The 21,538-nt window shown below is 43.2% G+C and overlaps 1 protein-coding gene across 8 annotated transcripts in view; it reads right to left on the bottom strand.

Moving 5' to 3' along the window:
- Window positions 1-21,256, bottom strand: part of WSCD1 (WSC domain containing 1) — a 63,986-nt gene extending 42,730 nt beyond the window's left edge. For 3 of the 8 annotated variants that reach the window (XR_010593966.1, XR_010593967.1, XM_005298909.5), the window contains exons 1-2: window positions 20,936-21,220; window positions 2,164-2,873 (exon numbers count right to left, since the gene is read on the bottom strand). Coding sequence is in view for 5 of the 8 variants with exons in the window: in XM_005298909.5 (XP_005298966.1) it covers window positions 2,164-2,590 (427 nt within the window). In the remaining 3 variants the exon portion in view is untranslated. Of the gene's footprint in view, window positions 1-2,163; window positions 2,874-9,885; window positions 9,927-15,075; window positions 15,175-20,209; window positions 20,360-20,935 lie in introns of those variants that run through there. The other 5 variants (XM_065573520.1, XM_065573522.1, XM_065573521.1 and 2 more) reach the window with 4 other exon arrangements.
- Window positions 21,257-21,538: the final 282 nt, after the last annotated feature.

Raw genomic sequence — 21,538 nt, 5'->3', positions numbered from 1 at the left:
TCCAGTTAAGCCTAGAGATAGTGAAGTTTAGATGGGGTCATTAGTACCTGGCATATCTGTACCAGTGTAATGTTGTGGCAGCCTTTGCCACTATTTCCACACACTTGCGCAATACTCTGCTCCCTGTCCATGGGTGTTGAAAACTTGCATGCACTTTTACAGTGTCCTAGTGGACTTGCTACAGCTGACTACAGTGAGCTCAACATATAATGGTACACATAATGGCTTGCTCTTTTTTTTATCCTGGCACCAGTCACTCAAATCCTTCTGATTATTGTAATTCCCTGATAGTAGGGCTTTTGAGCAGGGCTTCCCTATCACTTTCAGCTTGTTCGGAACGAAGCAGCATGGTTTGATCATATTACTCCTGCCCTACAGCTGTTTAAGGCTGACTGTCTTTAATGCGGCTGACTGAATCCATCTTATCCTGTTCTTTTGTAGAGGCCTTGGCTATATTACAGTCAACTCCCACTGAAATCAGGGGGAGTCTTTCCATATACTCTAATAGATTCTTCAGGTCAGCTTTTCAAAGATATTTAGGCACCAAAAGAAGCAGATGGGCAACTAATAGGATTGTCAAAAGTTCCTCAGCCAGTTAGCACCTAACTCCCTTTGAAACCAGTGGGGGTTAGGTGCTAACTTGCTATGGCACTTTTGACAATTCTACTTTGGGCAGGTGACCATCTCTGCTGTGGTGGACCGTAATATGGGAAACTTATTCTCTCTAATAATCCACCCTTGTCTCAGCCTCCAGCCTCAGTCTCACTTATTCCCCCAATAGGACTCTTCAGTAGGACTGTGCAAATCACTGAGCCGTGCGAATCATTGATTTTTTTTCAGTTCGGTGGCTGAAGCAAAAAAAAGTCACAGAACAAACAAAAAACTTGTTTCAAATCAAACTCAATGTTTACTTCCTCCCAAGAGAAAACATTTCATTTTCATTTTGTGGTGTAGTCTAGTTTTTGTTTGTTTGTTTTGTTTTTACCTTTCTTTTTAAAAAATAATTGAGGTACAATTTGAAATGAAAAGTCACTGCGAATTGAAAAAATCATAAGATTTTCTTTCGAGAATGTCAAAATGAAACACTGTAGGAGTCTGGGGATTTTTTTACCAGCCAAAATGATTTGGTGAATTCAACATGAATTCACAAAATATTACAGTTCACCCAAATCGGCATTTTTCAACTAAAGCAAGTTCCATCCAAAAAATTTTGCCGAGTTCTAAGTATGACCCTTTGTTTAAATCACTTCGTTTTCTTCTCCTCTCTTTCTGTCAGACACCATAGCTTCAAGATGAATATTTTATGATCTCTTGCTGATATTCTATATAAAGTCATTGTTACTTTTTACTATGAATTTTCAGGACGCATCCTGAGCATTTGGCTGGGGATGCTCTAAAAATACGAGGCTCGCAATTATGAAATTCTTTCTGTGTAGTGTGTGGGGAGGGAATACAGAGCCTTCACCCCACCGTGAAGCTTTCTTTAAGGCTGGCTAGAATAGCAGCTCCAGGCACTAGAGGGAGTGCAGGGTTTCCTCAAGGTCACACGGTGTCTGAAAGTGGGGAAGAGAGCACAGTAAGACACGGCTCCATTTCCCCTCCAACCAATGCCACACCAGCCTGTGGAACCAGACAGTCACATAGGGACAGTATCCTGCACTCCTTAAAGGGGAGTAGCAGTTTGCACTCACTCCCACAATGCACCCGGGAGCTTAGAGAGGCAGACTGGTTTCCAGTACCCTCGCTGTGGTGGTGCAGCTCTGCACTGACCCGAATGCCAGGCTGGGCCTTAAAGGTACAGTCAAGCCCAAGGAGACTAGCCTGTGTTTTTACCAAAACAGATAGAAAATATAAGGCCTGATTCTGCTGTGTTAACTCGTGCTTTGGTCGTGCCTGTTTCCCCATTGAATTCAGTGGGGCAGCACACGTATGTATTTTTCAGCATGAGTTAGGGTGATACTGATACAGACTTACATGGTTACCCCTCTGAAACCATACATATACTTAGTTTGTATAAAATAGTTTGTAAAGGCTCAAGAGCGAATAAAGAAATACATTCCTGTAAGCAGTCAGAATACCTCTCACATGCTTAGGAAAGGTATCAATCTTTGCCTGAAACAAAGTCCTACGGGACAGAAAATGGAAGTTGGGAAAAGCCCTTACCTTTGTTTTCACCTGTATGTTGCATCATCTTAGATCCCATTACTTGCATGGGTTGTTGCTCATTAATGAACCTGTGAAACCATCTTCTTCTTAACTGTCTCAGTTCTGAGTTCCGGGACATTAGCCACCGTGGCCCGTACCTCTGATCTGATGTTGGGTCATGGAGCACATCCATGTCCACCAGAAGCTTAGAACTCAAACGAGGGTTTTGCATTGTCCTGGTATCTAGGATTCCAACTCCTATCACCATGTCTGAAACCGGTGAGACCTGAATATTCGAGGTCCCACGTGTGCCTTGTTGGATAACCAAGCGGGATCGCTGTAATAGGAGAAGGCTGCCAGCCATTAAGTAAGCTGCTGTGAGAAAGAAGAGCAGAAACTGGGTCCGCCGAAGAAATTTCTGTAGTCTGAAAAAAGGTTTGGCCATACCCTTACTGAAACTGGGCACTTCACGCCTTCAGAACGGCCCCTGAATCACCGTTTGAAATTGTATTAGTTCCTCCCATAAGTTCATCCCATCACTTTAATGTGTCCTCTCCCATAAAAATGGTCTTTTTCAGTAGCAACAGCAACTACAATGGCATCATGCTTTATATCCATAGAACCGTGGGGTTTCTGGGCAGCTGATCTGGTTCAGGTGAACTTATGAACAGTTCCATGACTGTGGCCAGTTGCACTTCATAACATCAGATTCCAGAAGGAGAGGAAACCTGAAATATTAAGAAGAATAAAGTTGGCTCTGATCCCATTAGCAAACACTTACCATGTTGGGTTCTTTCCCCCCTTCTTTTATTTTAGCTAAACATATAAAGACAATAATCCTGGTAGAATGACTGATTTAAAAAGGATCGAGTTGCAGATTTCTAATTTTACATTTTTCTTTATTTTAATTTGTAATGTACAAGAAACACCTGCATGATTAGAATATTCTACTCAGGATGTTTGGAACAGTAAATCCTTTTATTTCCTTTTGTAAATAGCTGACATCTCCGGTCTTTGTTACTGACTGGAACCAGGTAGTCACAATATAGACATCTTTAGAGGAAGATACTTTCTTTTCAGTGGTACAGTAGCTAAGCTACAAATCTAGATCAGAAAAAAACAACAGTGTGGGTGTATGGTGAAGAAAAACGAAATGGCATCAGCTCTCAAAGGATAAGAGAATAATTCTTAATCTCCATGAATCACAATAAAATGAGGATTTATGCTGGAAGGATAGTTCCAATATAGATATATAGATTTATATATATTGTGTGTGTGTGTATGTGTGTGCGCACACGCACGCCTTGCCAAACTTAAAAGGAAGCTAAAGTTTCCACTAATTTGAATCTAGTGTATGTTTCTATGTACCTTTTGTGTGAGTGGGTGTGGATGGGAGTATGTATATATGTATAGATTTAAATTAATGGAATCTTATATTTTCTTTTAAAGTTTTCCAAATATTTCTAGACTATTTTGGGGCTTTGCCAGGCTGTTAGTTGTGCTGATCTACACAGTGACAGGATTATCCAAGCAAGAAAAAGCTCTTTTATGCTCTAGGTAACCTTTAACCTTCTGGAACAAATAAAAATGGGCATCTTGCCATATGTTCTCTGAGTTCCCGGTTAATCGCTCCTCTGTGGAACCATGAAAGCACTGAGAAAAGATGCAGTTCGTTCCAGAAAAAAAAATATTATGGCTCTAGTTTAACTTGCATTCAGAGCACCCTCAAAACCAGCATCAGAACAAGGAAACTTGCTGTCCACTCATCGGCCATTCTTTTCATAGCATTCCTCCACTCTTTGCAGTTCCTGATTAAATATCTGAGGATACTTCTGTATGCCTCTTGCTAAAATATGTATGATCATGTTAGGGTGACCAGATGTCCCGATTTTATAGGGACAGTTCCGATTTTTGGGTCTTTTTCTTATATAGGCTCCAATTACACCTGTCCCGATTTTTCACATTTGCTGTCTGGTCACCCTAGATCATGTAAAATTTCTCCTTAATTCTCTTTAACATTTTGTTTTTGCTTAGTTGTGTAATCTCTTGGCTTCTTAATCACCAATCAATGAAAGGTAAACCTTTCTCATTCAAAAATATATTACAGTTCATTTGACCATCCATTCTTTTTGTCCAATCCCCTTTTTGTCTATTTTTCCTAAATAGCAGATTGGGTTTAGGAGAAAAGGTCAATACATTCTAACTTTGCAGATCAGGCCGACTAGGTTTTTGATGACCTGATTTAGACAGCTCCTAATTTAAAACCAAAGTATCCAATTCTTAATCCCATGTGGCTGAGTAGCATCTGAAACATGGGGTAAGATTTTGCTGTGTTCATATCTGCCACTCCATTTTCTTCAAACGTCAAACTTCACAAGAATTCTCATCTTCTCACCAATAATAACTGTGGAACTTTGCAGCTCACATCCATAATTCAGCTGACAAACTTTTGAGAGATTCAATGTGTTCCAAAAGACACACCATATTTTATGAACTATTTAAGGCCAGATCCTCAACGGGTGCAAATCAGAATTGCTCCATTCAGTATTGCTGATTGAGACCAGCTGAAGATTTGACCCTTAATATTTAAATTATTTAACATCTATGATCAACAACATTGAGTGCTCAGAAATGACAATAATGGGATTATATAAATACCGAGATAGATTAATAGAAGATTATTTATAATAATTACATATTGCAGATTACTACTCTTCTAATTATGCTGAAGTAACACTGTAAAATCACATAAGAACCATTTGATTCTCTATTTGTGCATAACATTCAGCCATTTCCAACATCTCTTTTGTTCCCTAAATAGACTATAATTTAAAAGGAAGCTGGGCATACGTTAACTATTCAAAATTCTGCAGGAAAATTACGACTCTGAGATGTATTGCATTCAAGACAAAGGCTTTGCAGATAGAAGAATCAGCTAAGGCACACCCTTGTGGCCAGTTTCAGAACAGATAGCACACCTCACCCTTCCATTTGTTAAAAGGGAGACTACAACAAGTCAGGCTGAAAGGTGAACTGTCAGGCTGGAGGGAGTTTACTGGTGGAGATCCTCAGGAATCAGTCTTGGGACCAATCTTATTTAACATTTTCAATAGTGACGGGGGCACAAAAAGTGGGAGTATATTTTCAAAAAAATCAGCGACTGACACAAAGTTGAGAGGTATTGCCAATATAGAGGTGGACCGGAATATCATGCAGGAAGATTTAGATGACCTAGAAAACTGGAGTAATAGAAATGGTATGAAATTTAATTGTGCAAAGTGCAGTTAGGGACTAACCATTGTTGCTATAAGCTGGGGAGTTATTTGTTGGAAGTGACAGAAGGAGAGAGACTTGGGTGTACTGGTCGATCACAGGATGACTACAAGCTGCCAATGTGATGCAGCTGTGAATAAGGCTAATGCAATCCTAAATACATCAAAGGGATAAAGACCAGGGAGGTAGAGGAGTTATTTAAGTTAAGGACCCAGGACCAATGTTGGCACAACAACAGTAGATATAAACTGGCCATCAACAAGTTTTAGGCTTGAAATTAGACAAAGGTTTCTGACGGGGAGAGGAGTGATATTCTGGACCAGCTTTCCCAAGGGAGGGGGCCCACCTGTGACAGCTATTAATAAATATCTCCAACAGCTGGAAATGGGACACTAGATGGAGAGGACATTAAGTTATTACAGAGAATTCTTTCCCTGGTGTCTGGCTGGTGAGACTTTCCCTTCCACACAGCGTTTAACTGATCACCATATTTGGGGTTGGGATGGAATTTTCCTTCAGGTCAGATTGGCAGAGACCCTGTTGTTGTTTTTTTTTCACCTTTCTCTGCAGCATGGGGTCTGGGTCATTGGCTTGTTTGAACTAGAGTAAATGATGAATTCTCTGAAAACCTGAAGTCTTTACATTAAGATTTGAGGACTTCAGTAACTCAGCCAGAGGTCATGGGCCCATTACAGGAGTAGGTGATGGCCTGTGATGTGTAGGAGGTCAGATTAGATAATCATGATGGTTCCTTCTGGCGTTAAAGTCTTAGTCTATTCATAATAAGGCTTGGCAGAATTAATATTAAGCATTTTTTTCTATTTTTATTGATTTAAATGTTCACAGTTGCAGGAAATTGTGAGGGGCGAGACAAGGGAGGGTCAGATAATTTTTTAATGACAATAGATGTTGAGATTCAAAAAGTTAAAGCTTTATAACTGTTAAAATACAAATTGTCAACAGCACATGTCAAATTATACCAAGTAAATATCCTTAAACTCTAAGATCTCAACCCACATTTTTTTATTTTACCCATCTGTAAATTTTTATTATTATTGATGGAAATATTTTTCATCTTTTTTGGGTGTACATCAAAATTGACGTTTACCAACATTTACCGATAAATCTAATCCTTCAAAGCCTATTCATAACGTAGCTTCTCAGAGCTGCAATTATTAATATGCTATAACATTCAATACTATGATCTCTTTATTAAGGCAATGGTTATTGCAATCATACAGTCAAATGTTTTTATGATATTTTTTTCTTAGCACTGAGACATGACTATATAGATTTTTTTTTATATTCACAATACTTTTGCCCATTTTTTTTATTTCAAGGTTTTGTTTGATACTCAGAAAGAGATCCAGTAATCATTAGAAAAAATGGTTAAAACCAAGGTCCCGGAATATGTTCAAGGAATCTGAATAAAATGCATTGCCGGGTGGAAAAGAAGTAAAACACACATCTCTGACAAGCACAATACTTAGTTTACAAGAGGTAGTTCTTCTCTACCACTTTTCATTCAAAGATTTCAAAGTGCTTTACAAAGGACCAATTTTACAGATGGGAAAACTGAGGCACAAAGTGGGCTGGTCCAGATACCAAGTGGTAATTAGGTGCTTACATACTTTTTGTTGATCTGGGGTGACATGATTTGCTAGGGCCACAGGGCAATGGCAGAGCCAGGAGCAGAATCCAGGTCTCCCACTTCCCCATTCAATGCCCTATCTATCTACACATGAGTATTCACACTTCTGTTTATGGGGCAGAAGGAAAAAAACACCTATTCCCAACCTCAGAAGCTTTATCCATTATATGGATGTCAAGGGGGACAAAACTTGCAGAGATCAGTGCTAAATACCAATGACTCTGAAAGGTTAGGGTATTACTAGTAATAGGTTGAGGGGAAGTCATATTTAACGGGATAGTGCTGACAGCGTCTTACCTCTGCCCTTAGCAGAGGAACTGTAAACACCTGCATTTCTTTGTGTCAGCTGATCACAGAAAAGTCTCCTTCTGGCAGAGTACATCTCTCTCTCTCTTTTTTTTTTTTTTTTTTTTCAGCCTTTCCCTCCCTGCAGGTGTGTAACGGTGGCATCGCAATAATGCAACACACTCTGAGCTAAATGATGGCTCTGAGAACCAGTGGAAAAGGGTGATGGCTAGAAACAGCTGTAGAAGCTGAGTGAAAACGGGTGGACGCATTGTGCCCAAACACTGTATAATGTGCCTCGATCTGCTCTCGCTTAAAACCATTTTACGCTGCTCTATTTCCACTTACTTCAATGGAATCACTCCATATTTAGGTAAACCATGTAAACCAGTGAGAGCGGATCCAAGTCCAATGTGTGTAGGAGCACTGAGGGTGGTTCACTCCACAGCGATACCTGCTACACCTGCCTCCAAAACGTGTCATGTTTGCTCCTTGGGGATGCCTGGGGAGAAGGGTCTGGCCAGAGCACCACCTCCCGCCCACCCAGACTCAACCCCTTTGGGCTATGCAGTGCCGCCGGTAGTGCTAGCAGGCCTTGCTCTTCCACTCGGAGCACAAAGAGCCCCATTATGATTGCCTCTTGTGTCAGGGCACTGTTGGAAAGGGACTGCCAGCACCCTCTCTTTCCACCCATCAGCATGGAAAGCCACGAATTAGCCTTATGTTTGCCACCTGTTTATTGAGCATGCAAAGAACACACAAGACATCTAACATATGCAGAAGAACAACTTCAGTCTAAAAGACGCTTAGCACAGCTCCCACTGAGTTGGTTAAGAGGGAAGCTATTTATTATTGTTATTATTTATTTACTGCAGATGGACTTCCCAAGAGTTTCACAAACATTTAACCTACAGACCAGATTTGGTGGGTGGACTGGGGATACATGGGAGGGGTGAGTAGTGAGGGAGAGCTCAACTATATTGATTACATCCACTCTCGTGTACTGTTGCCAACTCTCTCGATTTCATTGTGAGCCTCTCAATATATTATATTTCCCCAAAAGCCTCAGCTCAAGTCTGGTGATTACGGGAGAATCTCAGGTTTCATTAAAAAAAAAAAAAAGCCAATTTCTAGCCCTCACAGCTGTTGTCACATTTCCAAGATTTTCTCAAGGCTTAGAAACCAGAAAATAAATAAAATGGACCCCAAATGCATTACTCTCATGATTTTTAAGCTAATTTTGTGATATGTTTTGGAGGAATGACACAATTTTTGAAAGTTTGGGGTTGACATCACTGCTGTGTCCAGCCATTAGTTGACATGCACAACACTATGAATGCTATGCGCCTCTCTTTTCCACAGAAGAGGAGCAGAGGGGTGAAAAGAGGTACAATAATAAGTCATTATTCCCTGCAAAATAATTTAACATCAAATCCTATCTTCCTGAATAGGGTTCGGTTAATGAAAATTGGGAGACTCGCATACTGTCTGTTTTAGCTTCCTTTCCACTATTAATAAGTCCGAATAAAGAATGAATCCTTTCCATTTGTTTAAAAAGTTTCAAATGTCAGAAGTGAATTTTAGCACAGGCAGTGTGATGTGTGTAAATTATCCCCAAATCCAGTGTCCCTTAATACAGTTGTCAGAAAAGTACATTGTAGGCAAATTGCAAAAATACTCCACTGGAGCAATACTGCAAATGTACAACTCACAAAAATTAAGTGTTTCTGTTAGTGGGAAAACAGAGGAGTGCCACTAGCAAGGATTGCCACTGACGTATAAAAATGCCATTTGGTTTTTCCATGAACTGTGTATTCAGTATTGCCAGAGTAAAGTCTAGAAAAACATCACTTTTGACAATTACATTAAAAAATAAGAAATAAGAAAGACATGGTGAGACCTGCTAATCGGAAATTTGTCTTGTGTGTATAAATGTTCACTTTAAACTACTGAAATCAATATGAAAAAGGCATTCCTTAGTAGGAGAAGAGCCTTTTACCCCTATATATCTGTTCTCATATGACAGGGGACTTTTAGATGCCGATTAGCCCCAGATTAATTGACAACACAGATTGGTTGAATAGATTTGGGATTCCTGTTTAGGAATGCTACAATTCCCATGGCAGTCAGAAAAGGAAAACAGACTGTTAGGGTGTATAATTAATGGGATAGAGGCTAATGTTGAAAATATGTGATTATGTACTTGGAGTACACCCACACCTACAATATCAGGATCTGTTCTAATCACACCATCTCAAAAAACTTACAGTAGAAACTGAAGGGAGGTTGAGATGGGCAATGAAAATGATTAAAGAGATGGAGATGCTTCCTAATGAAGATAGAAATAACAGGACTGGGATTGTTCAGGATAGAGAGAAAACATAATAGAGTCATAAAACAATGAATGGTATAGAGCAGGTAAATGGGGTGCTCTTATTTCTCATAATACAAAAACAAAGGGACATTCAATGACAATGAAAGACAATGCAATCTAAAAGAGTAAATGCCAGTGTACACAAACCATAACTAACCTGTGAAACTCACTGCCACAAGATATCATTGAAGGCAGGATCTTAGTGGGATTGAAAAAAGCAATAAACATTTATGTGGCTAATGAGAACATCCATCATGACATTAGTTAAGATATATGAAGGGATATAAACTCCCATAATTCCTGTTAGTTAATGCTTGGGTTAGGACCTGATTTAGGAAGAAATTCCTTCTACGGATAGTCTTCCATAATTCCATGATCTTCCAGTATAGGGTATCTTGTATTTCTCTGAAGTGGCTTATTTTGGCCATTGTCAGACGTAGGATTTTGGACAAAGGAACCTTGGGTCTGATCAAGTATGAAAATTCCTCTGTTCCTAATATATATAAAACCACAGCCTTACTTACTGTATTAGCAGTAGGTGAACCTCCAAAAATTCATAGACCAGATTCAGATCAGGTAAGTGCTGAAATGTCTGAACCCTTATGGCATCTGTAGCCTATTCTAACTGTAGAATTTTGTGTAGAATTTTCACAAGAACAATTCGTTTTTCTTCTTGCTTCTGGAAATACCATGAGAACCTTACACAACACTACATTTCCTAGCAAGATACCAGAAGTGAGAAAATATCTGAACATTCAGAACCGCAAAATAGATATAGTTCAAATTTGGTTCCTAAACTAGCTAAAGTCACGTTTCTTTCCACCCAGCCTGAAAATAGCCACTCAAGAAGAAGATGGCTCAAAATCATAACAGATATGTTAATTCGTTAGCGATCAAATCCTACCACTCCACCCCAGCCTGGGGTGGCACAAGAGGGCTTGTGGGGATGATTGGGAAGGAATCCACCCCAGAACACGTTCATTAATTATTTTACAATAATGCGTAAATGCCCCATAGTACTAGGTGCTGTTCATGCATGTAATAAAAAGACCTTGACCCAAAGACCTTACAATCCACAAAGCACTGGCATCAGCAGTACAAGGGTGGTTTTTGCAGCCCAAAGGTCACATTAACCCTTGCAGTTGGTGTTACACCTTTACTTTGCGAAAAGTAGATCACCCAGGCCTCTGGCTCCTGCAGACCATCTCATCCCATCCCTAAATCCCATTCTGCTCGGCTCTGTAGCAGTCTAGAGGCATGGTCCCCAACCCAGTCACCAGAAATCCTGTACCCTTCCATTTAGTTCCCCTCCATGTCATTCTTAGTCCTCCATAGCCATGCACAAGGGGGCAAGATTTGCCTCTGGGGCTGTAATAGGGTTACCATACGTCCGGATTTCCCCGGACATGTCCTCCTTTTGTGTGCTAAAAATAGCGTCCGGGGAGAATTTGTAAAGCACTCACAATGTCCGGGATTAGCAGAGAGTGGCTGGGAGGGCTGCAGGGAAGTCCCGGGCTGGACTCAGGAGCAGCTGTAGAGGAGCCGGATCCGCCCTGCATTCTGAGCCAGCAGCTGCCTTGCAGCCCAGTCCGGCAACACTGTGCAGGGCCAGACCGGGTTTTGTTGTGCAGGGCCAGACCGGGTTTTGTTGTGCTGGGGAGCTCAGCCACGTGTCCGGCTCGCACAGAGCCCAACACTCTGTTCTGAGCAGCAGGGTAAGGAGGTTAGGGGGCAGGAAGGTTCTGGAGGTGGAGGTCAAGAAACGGGGGGGGCTTTTTGGGGGGAGTGGAGAAAGTTTTGGGCAGTCAGGGTACAGGTAGGGGGTAGGGTCCTGGGGGGCAGTTGGGGGGGGTCTTAGGAGGGGGCAGTTAGGGGACAAGGAGCGGGGGGGGGGTAGGGGGCTGGGAGTTCTGGGGGGGAGCTGTCAGGGGGCAGGAGTGGAGAGAGGGATCGGAGCAGTCAGGGGACAGGGAGCAGAGGGGTTTAGATGGGTTGGGAGTTCTGGGGGGGGCTGTCAGGGGGCAGGAGTGCGGAGAGGGATCGGAGCAGTCAGGGGACAGGGAGCAGAGGGGTTTAGATGGGTTGGGAGTTCTGGGGGGGGCTGTCAGGGGGCAGGAGTGCGGAGAGGGATCGGAGCAGTCAGGGGACAGGGAGCAGAGGGGTTTAGATGGGTTGGGAGTTCTGGGCGGGGGCTGTCAGTGGGTGGGGAGTGGTTGGATGGGGCGTGGGAGTCCCAGGGGTCTGTCTGGGGGTGGGGGTGTGGATAAAGGTTGGGGCAGTCAGGGGACAAGAGGCAGGGAGGCTTAGATAGTCCTGGGGGGCAGTTAGGGGCAGGGGTCCCAGGAGGGGGTAGTCAGGGGACAAGGAACGGGGGGAGGGTTGGGAGGTCAGGGGGGGGCGGGAAGTGGGAGGGGCAGGGGCGGGGCTAGGGCGGGGCTCCTCCCGTCCTCTTTTTTGCTCGCTGAAATATGGTAACCCTAGTTTCTATAGCATCTGCACTGACACTTGTGAGGATGACAATTACAAGGGCTATCAATCCTCATACTTCAGGGCGTACTGCAGTGAAACAGAGCTCAGTTCTCTTCACTGCTGCTCAAGACCCAGCATTTACTGAGGCATACAGAAGGATGGATTAAAAAGATTCTTCATTGTTGCTTGCAACCTTTGTGTTACTGTCTCTTGTGCTGCTGCTCAGATGTAGAAAATAAGGTGGCCTAAACTCACTGAATAGGATTAAAGTAGTATTTGGAACTGGAACCCAAATGCAATTGAACTGGACTCTTACTTAAAAACAAATGACAGCCAAATCTTATCAAGTAAGGAGAGTTATGCATGCGCACGTACACACACACACACACGACTGATCAGGAACGACCAATGGAACATTTGTTGCATTGTTTTTAAACTTCGTCAGACTTAATGATATTTGACACATCCATTTGTCATTACTACTTATTTGTATTATGGCAACACCTGGTTGTTCTAGATGCTGTACAATGTGCAGTCAGATTGTCAAAAGCGTCGACTACCCAGTGTGCTGAGCTCTTTTGGTCAGTAGTAAGAGCTGGGCCCTGCCACCTCGAATTTACAAACTAAATAGACAAAAGCTGTGAGATATTATTACCTTGATTTTACGGGGGGGGGGACTTAGGCCCAAATCAAGAGGCGTTAGGTGCCTAAATAGCTGTGAGGATCTAGCTCCAAGTGACTTGCACAGGGCTACACAGGAACTCAGTGCCAGGCATTGAACTCTCATCTCCTGAATCTACATCCAGTGCTCCCCACAAGACTAGAGAAGCTCTGTCGTCCCCCCCCCCCCGCCACGGCCCCAGAACCGCAGCAAGGAGTGAGAGCTCCCCCAGCCCTGAGGCCATGCATGGAGCAAGATCTCCTCCAGTCCTGGGGTCACAGCTTGGGTCGGGCGCAGGGGCTTCCCCTGCCCCACCCACCTGGCACTTCTGCTGGGGAGGGGTCAGGGCGCTGGGGCTTGCCCTGCCTGCCCAGCGCTTCTTCAGACCTCTGGGCTTCTGCTACCTGGTGGTGGATTTTTTTCTAGGGTTCCCCAATTGGCCGGGGCCCCTGCGCACGGGCCCCAACAGGCCAGTGGCTAATCTGCCACTACCTGAAGTCCTGCTCACCCAACACACCGCTGCAAGAGAGGGCCCCGCACTAGAAGTGTAAGGGAGAGTGCTCACTTAGGGACAGGGTAGATCTATCTATAAAAGTGTTGGCATGGGCGGTGGGTATAATAGCTCATAGGAGGCTCAGCCTCCCCTGGCACTGCCGTGGCCGCTGGACCCCTGGTTGCAGGGTTTTGGGGGGAAGTTTTTGATTTATTATGCCCCATGCAGGTCAGGGTGGCTGAGGAGGCAGTATGTGCTAGTCAGCTTCAGCCCCTGGACTCCAGGGAGATTACTGATGAACCCAGGAAGCTGAGTAGCATATACTGCCTCTTCAGCTGCCCCGGGGCCTGCATGGGGAATAGCAAAGCTTCTTCCGGAGGAGCGTCTGAGAGACGCACGCTTTTGTCCGGGTGGCCTGGGGAGGGGAGGCGCGGCGCAGCTGCAGTTGGCCTGGGACTCTGGACAGGGGGTCTTGGGACTTCGGCTGGCTGGGAGCTCCTCCGGCCACGGGGGGGAGTAGAAGGAGGGGGAGCTGGGGCTAGCCTCCTTGAAGGGGGGCTCCACCCGCTGCCCATGAGTGTTGGTTAGGGTTATGTTGCAGCTTGCTATTAAATAGGGTTACCATACGTCCTCTTTTTCCCGGACATGTCCGGCTTTTCAGCAGTCAAACCCCCGTCCGGGGGGAATTGCCAAAAAGCCGAACATGTCCGGGAAAATGGCGGCTCTGCTCCTCCCCGACTCTGTTTAAGAGCCAGGCTGCCCCAGCGCTACCGGCTTTGGGCAGCCCCTGTGCCTCCGGACCCTGCGCCACCGGAGCCCGGGAGGGGAAGTGCCCGGCTGGGGGCGCAGGGTCCGGAGGCATAGGGGCTGCCCAAAGCCCGAGCGCTACCGGCTTCACAGTTTGCCGGGCAGCCTCCAGACCCTAAGCCCCCGGCTGGGCGATTCCCCTCCCGGGATCCAGCTGCGCTGGGGAAGCGCTGGCTGGGGGCGCAGGGTCTGGGGGCTGCCCGGCAAACCCTGAAGCCGGTAGCACTGGGGCAGCCCTTTCCCCCTGGCTGGGAGTGGAAGGGAGGAGGGGGCGGAGTTAGGGTGGAGAAGGGGCGGGGCTAGGGGTGGGGGAATGGGCGGGGCCAGGGCCCGTGGAGGGTCCTCTTTTTTTATTTATGAGATATGGTAACCCTAGGCTGTAATGCCAAAAAGTATGACATACTAGAGTTGGTGCTACTTGCAGAGATGAGTGAGTGAGACAGTCTCTACCTTGGAGCATTTACAACCTATAGGCCAGATTTTAATGGGTGTAAATCAATGTAGATCCATTCACTGTAATGAGGATCTGGCCCTATTAATCAAATTCCTTCCTGATGGCAGTGGTAGGCCTCTGTCTTGTAAAGTGTCCTGTAGAGCTCTATAAATGTTTAATAGCAATGACACGAGTAACAGATATTTTTAACACCCACACATCATTAACATGTGCACAGTGAAGTGTGTTTTTTTGAAGGATTTGTATGTACGGCTTCTCCTGAATAGCTTTGAAAATTTGCCTTGTAGTTAGTGTCTCCACAACACTGATAAGTTACATATAGTGTCAAGAAATGTGAGAGCACATTTAATCCCCACCGTCTCTAAAACATTCAGCACTTAGCAACCCATTGTGCATTGACAGTGCGAAAAATCAGACCTGAGGCATTTACAGTTCTGATTTTCTTTCAGCACATATACAATACCAGATTTATAGCCGTGCCATAAAGAATTTGATACAAGGAAAAGCAGGTTGATGATAGGCTTCTAAAATGACGTCAGTTGACAGGCATGAGTCACTTTTCCTATTGACCACAAAACAAAACAAAATCACATTAGGCATGCATTAGTACCATTACAAATAAAAAGACACTGGAGATTCTATCCTCCCAGCCAAGTGGTAACCACAGAAACCTTTGGGGACTATGACTCACTTTTTTCAGGCTTCAGAGAAGGTACCTGAAGAAGAGGAGTCATTGACTGACAGGTGAATTTTGTGCCCTTTTCAGGGCTGTCACTAAACATGTTGCACACCTTAGACTTAGGTCAATACCACAATGTAGTTCAAGAACAGCAGGATTTTACAAATGCAGAGTTCTTGGCATAAAGCTTCTATTTTGTATCCTAAACTAAATGAAATGGGACGCCTGAACAACATTATTTTTAGAAAAAAATCCGTCTGTCTTCTACATTTCTCCTCTACTTTGTCAGCTCTCTTTGAAGACCAATGTAGTCAGCTTGGAAATGATTTCAAGACCTAACAAAAATAGATTTTGGCTTGCAGCCTGTCTTTTGGATATAGACGGTCATTTTCTTGAGGCTTTATGGGGGGAGGAGTCAGGATTAATATAATAACATGTAGGCTCAGTCAGAGCACAGAAGGCCGAAAACAAACTAGTGAGAAAGGGAAAAGTCACAAAGTCGGTTCAGCCTCATGCCTAAAGTTAAGCTTTAATTTGTGGCTCAAGTCGGGTGTAAAGCTCCAGATGACTGAACTACTCTGCAAAACATCTGTCATCGCCACGACTGCAAAAGTGAATAGCCAGCTCGCCCCATCGTTTCCAATATGGGTGGGGAGTTTCATTTGAGTTGTCAGAAATCAAATGAAGGAGAGCACAAAGGGGATGTTTCCAACCACTCCACCCTCCCACTTTGGGGCAATGGGAATATTCCATATTCTCCCACCAGACAAACCTGGTCGTTGTTGCCTAGGATCAGAAATATACTGTTGGTGAAGAATTTCATGTTCAAGTAGAAAAATCACACTGGAAAGAGAGCTTAGAAGAAAAATCCCGCTGCTACAGAGCCTGTTGCAAAGTCCACTGGGAGCCATTGACTTTGCAACAGGCTCTGTAGCATTGACTTTGATGGACTTTGGATCAGGCCTCTTACGAAGGCACTAGCATTGCCGTCCCAGCTGTTGCATGGTGTTCTCTGGTGGTTGATGCAAATGCAAGAAAAGCAGGTGGCTTCTCCAGCATGCTTTCCTCTCTTCTTTTTTTTTTTTATTTAACAAAAACAAAGATTTTCTAAGAAGAGTTATCGAAATAGCTCATTTACTTGAAACAACCTAAGAGACAGGTCTGTGGGAGATAAGCTGATAATTGACTTTTCTGGCAGTTACAATATTATGTTCAGATATGACTCATCTAGAATCCAGTAGATTGGCTTTCCGAGTGTATTTTGGTTTAGATCGATGGGAGGAGGCACTCTAGGAGTGAGGGTTATTCTTAAAGCAGAATTAGAATTCTTGCTGAAGCGTTTTGGCCAAGCGTGCAGTATACCTGGTGGCAGAGCACACTTATGATAAAGGTTAAGGACCCTGGAGGTATGACCTCAGGCAATGTGAGGATGCCCAGTAAGGATCTGGTGCTACACCATTGAAGATAATGAAAAATTTGCAATTCACTTCCATGGGAGCAAGATTGTGGTTTAGATCATTAATGATAAGTGGTGTGGTTGGCTCAGTTCTAGGCACCAGTCTAAGTTTATACACTGAAAAAAATAACACAGTCAAGTCTCAGAGAGGCTTTTACTTGTTCAGATGGAGGGAGGAAGGGGAGATATAGGAAGGAATATAAAATGCCTCAACAGTGGATGTGTTATTCCTTGACTTTAGCAAAGCTTTTGATACGGTCTCCCACAGTATTCTTGCCGCCAAGTTAAAGAAGTATGGGCTGGATGAATGGACTGTAAGGTGGATAGAAAGCTGGCTGGATCGTCGGACTCAACGGGTAGTGATCAATGGCTCCATGTCTAGTTGGCAGCCAGTTTCAAGCGGAATGCCCCAAGGGTCGGTCCTGGGGCCAGTTTTGTTTAATATCTTTATTAATGATCTGGAGGATGGTGTAGACTGCACTGCTACAGACTAGGGACCGAATGGCTAGGTAGCAGTTCTGCAGAAAAGGACCTAGGGGTCACAGTGGATGAGAAGCTGGATATGAGTCAACAGTGTGCCCTTGTTGCCAAGAAGGCTAACGGCATTTTGGGCTGTATAAGTAGGGGCATTGCCAGCAGATCGAGGAACGTGATCGTTCCCCTTTATTCGACATTGGTGAGGCCTCATCTAGAATACTGTGTCCAGTTTTGGGCCCCACACTACAAGAAGGATGTGGAAAAATTGGAAAGAGTCCAGCGGAGGGCAACAAAAATGATTAGGGGTCTGGAGCACGTGACTTATGAGGAGAGGCTGAGGGAACTGGGATTGTTTAGTCTCCAGAAGAGAAGAATGAGGGGGGATTTGATAGCAGCCTTCAACTACCTGAAGGGGGGTTCCAAAGAGGATGGAGCTCGGCTGTTCTCAGTGGTGGCAGATGACAGAACAAGGAGCAATGGTCTCAAGTTGCAGTGGGGGAGGTCCAGGTTGGATATTAGGAAACACTATTTCACTAGGAGGGTGGTGAAGCACTGGAATGCGTTACCTAGGGAGGTGGTGGAGTCTCCTTCCTTGGAGGTTTTTAAGGCCCGGCTTGACAAAGCCCTGGCTGGGATGATTTAGTTGGGAATTGGTCCTGCTTTGAGCATGGGGTTGAACTAGATGACCTCTTGAGGTCCCTTCCAACCCTGATCTTCTATGATTCAGAATTAAAGTTCAGGGCTTTAACAATCCAGTCAATTTTGGGTACAACTCCCTCTGAAATTAAATGGAGCTATAGGTTTACAATTCATGGGGCAATCATGCCTTAGGAACTCAGAAAGCTGGATATCCTATAAACCCGAATAAACAAAAATGAAGGAATGTGATACAGGGGAAAATGGACTTTTCTTCATCAGCTAACATAGGGTGAGATCCTTAGCTGGTAAAAACCAGTGTAGCTACATAGGGCTAAATTCTACAGTTCCTGTTCATACCTAAAGTCAAAGGGATTTTTGCATGTATTAAGACTGTAAGTCTTGGACTCATTAACATACCCAGGAATGCACTTTAATTAATCCCAGTGAATACAGTGCTCATGAGACAGAATAATAGCCTTGGTTTGAGCCTGGTTTATTGCAAACAAGTGCCATGAAAGCTATCACACACAGCTCTACCAATGCACCTCAGCCCATTCCATGTCCGTTTGGTTGCATTGTTCATTGGTTTTCTCAGCCATGTCCTCCCTTTTGCATAGCAGAAAACCAAAATCATTTGTACTTGTAGCTCAAGCAATGATCTCAATTTAAAAATATTTGGCTAACAACTGTGAACTGGTAGCAGTCCACTATTCATACAGCCTCCTAGGACCACACGCTGTCAAACACTGTGTACAGTTGACAGTTGCTAAATATTTTCATTTATTTTTACTAATTATGTATTTAAAAAAAATTATATTTAAGATCAAATTAAGATTGCATTTTTTCCCAAACCCACCCCTGGTTGCATGAGTTAGATAAAAACAAAATGTTGCTTTAAATATTTGTAAAAATATGATATTTTTAACTCTGCCATCCCCTTTCCATAGAAATTAGTGTATCCTATGAGTACCGGCAGTAAGAAACTCATGATAATAAGAAACTCTCAATGAATTCCCATTGCAAGCTTTTGGGCAGGAAATCATTTTTAAAAAAAAAAGTTGATTTTTTTTCAGAGAGGCATTGATGTAAATGTAGAGAGACAGATCCTCAGCTTGTGTAAGATGGAATAGCTCCACTCATCTATGCCAGTTTCTCAGATAAGGATCTGGCACTCATGCCTTGACATTGAGGTGCTAAGCACCCATAACTCCAGTTGAAATCAATGGAAGATGCAGATGCAACACATGAGTGTGGGGTTAACCTCGTCTTCTTTGTCTCAACTGTAATTATTTCTTTCCTCTTTTGTAAAAGGGCCCTCCTACCCAATTCATTAGTGAAGTTTAAGCCCTGAGTAACTCTGCCATGTTGAGACTTTAAAGAGTGACAGATGTACACGCGAGTCTTGTGAGTAATGGATCGCAAATGAATTATTATACTTTAAACACAATATAAAGTCAGTCAGCAAACTGGAAGTGAGATGGGAGCAAGACAATTTCTCCACACACCCAAGCGCAGATGCTGCAGCTGACGAAGAATGCCTAAATGAGTTTACTTTTTCCCCCCTATTCTTTTTGAAGTGAACATGCTATATAATTTAATCTGCCCACCAAGTTTATTTTAACACAGGTATCATGTTAAAGTTTTTAAATAATTCTGAACGCTGATCTAAGTAAAGCAGAAAAAAATTATGCAGAGATGTCAGGCAGCAAAAATGTACAAACCCCCGAAACTGTCATGTCAATGTTAAAATACTTGTGTTTACACACTACCAACATCTCCATACAGTGTGTACATAGTATACAACACAAGCAGTGTTACAACTGATACCAAATTCATTTACTTAAAAGTAAATGGTGATGTTACCAATTAGCACAGAGCTACGACCCAACTGGGTTGTGAAGTCAGCATTTAACTTGTGCAAATCTGATCATAACATCTCTCTAATTGGATATTGCATTTATACAAGGCTAATTTGTTATCATAAGTAAATGTCGGTCAAGACGATCATTTCCAGACCATCGCCTTGCCCTGTGGGAAGGCATGGCGAGAGATCACACAAAAGGTAACAATAAGTTAAAGAACATTCAGCTTGAGATAGAATAGTGACTTGGCAAGTGTTAAAATGACAGGTTTGTAACATTAAATGTGCTGAAATGATATGTTGGGTTCATGAAAAACAACACTCAACACCTTTTATAGGTCAGTGATCAAATAACTTGATTATCAAGTAGAATGAACCCACACCACTGTGGAATAAAGGCAGACATGCATATATATATATGTGCTGTGTATACAGAGTATTGTGTACCATAAAGACACACACAGTGCATGTAACCTGTCACATACCTTCAAAAACAACAACAGAAAGAGACATATCTGCAAAAAGTCATCTGGAGGCTGGAAAGTCTTTTAGTACATGGTAAATCACATTAGTGTAACGTACATCTCTTTGATGTTAGAAACTCAAACGAAGACACAGCAAATGATGTGCAATTTCTGAAAAACAATATGGTTCTGTTGCTACAGGCTGAAGTTTTCCAAGAGACCATTGTAGAAAATGCACGATGAATGGATTTGCACATCCCACAGAAGCTAAACATGAGAGCAGTTTCTGTGTGCAATAAAATACATTGAACTGACAATACCCTAAACAGCTGAAGTGTCGTAAGAGTCGCATACCAAAAATTATTAGATTCTATTTATACGGTATAGTGGGGCTTCTGAAACTGCTTAAAGAAACAGTGCTTCCTAATTTGCCTTGCCGTGCTATAAAACAAACACACACACACATACTATCCATTCCTACTTTTTAAGTATATTTCCTAGCTGCTTTGGGAAGGGCATCTCAGCAGCAAACTGCAATCTTCACAAACAATGCAGCTAAGCCCGGCATGCTTGAGATGGCATGGATAAATTTAATAAATCAAACAGCCATTTGGGTCTGTAAGGTATGTTAATGCCCCAGGGTCTGCAAAAAGTTGTCTGGTTATTATTTGTGTGATGGCCAGCAGATGAATAGCTTCCAGAAGAAGATAATTCAACTATATAAGAAATAGAAGAAGAAAAACTCACCTTTCTTTTATGGTCAAGGAACTCTTATTATTATGAGGCAGAGTCTTAGACAATCCAGTGAAATATTAGAAAAAGCTGTAATGCATATTTGAAAAGCGGATAAATCCTGCTCTCTTTGCCCTTCCCCACTAATCCTTCTTCTGTCTCCCAGATTTCAGTACACAGAGCTATAATCCTCCTGAGTACCCCCTCAGTGCTCTGCCTGTATCTAAGCTCTGCACTTCAATACCTCCAGCTGTTTATATCAGTAACTAACCAAGCAGCAAGAGATCATATCCTGTCTGCACATGCTCACTGCTCACCAGTCTTTGCTGCTGCCAAGCTGGGAGATCTCCAGGGTCCTAGTGACTCAGACCAGTGTTCAGGAGTTAGGAATTGAAAATACCGATGATGTTTGTTTTTAGAGTGTGGTATTTGGTGTGGGGGGTTGGGGAGGGCAGCACAGGGAGAAATAACCCCTGCTCTTGTGCACATAAAACTGAAGGGAAGTAATGACACGCACAGTATGTCATACTGTGTCAAAAACAGCAGCCATGATCTGTGTGCTTTGCTTTTCCTTTTCAAGTGAGCTGTAAAAGTTCCCCTCCTTCACATTTGTTTTAT

This window comes from Chrysemys picta, chromosome 19 (assembly GCF_011386835.1).
Source record: "Chrysemys picta bellii isolate R12L10 chromosome 19, ASM1138683v2, whole genome shotgun sequence".
Classification (NCBI taxonomy): Eukaryota; Metazoa; Chordata; order Testudines; family Emydidae; genus Chrysemys; species Chrysemys picta.
The sequence above is the reverse complement of the archived record's forward strand: the minus strand, read 5'-3'. Positions and strand labels throughout refer to the sequence as shown.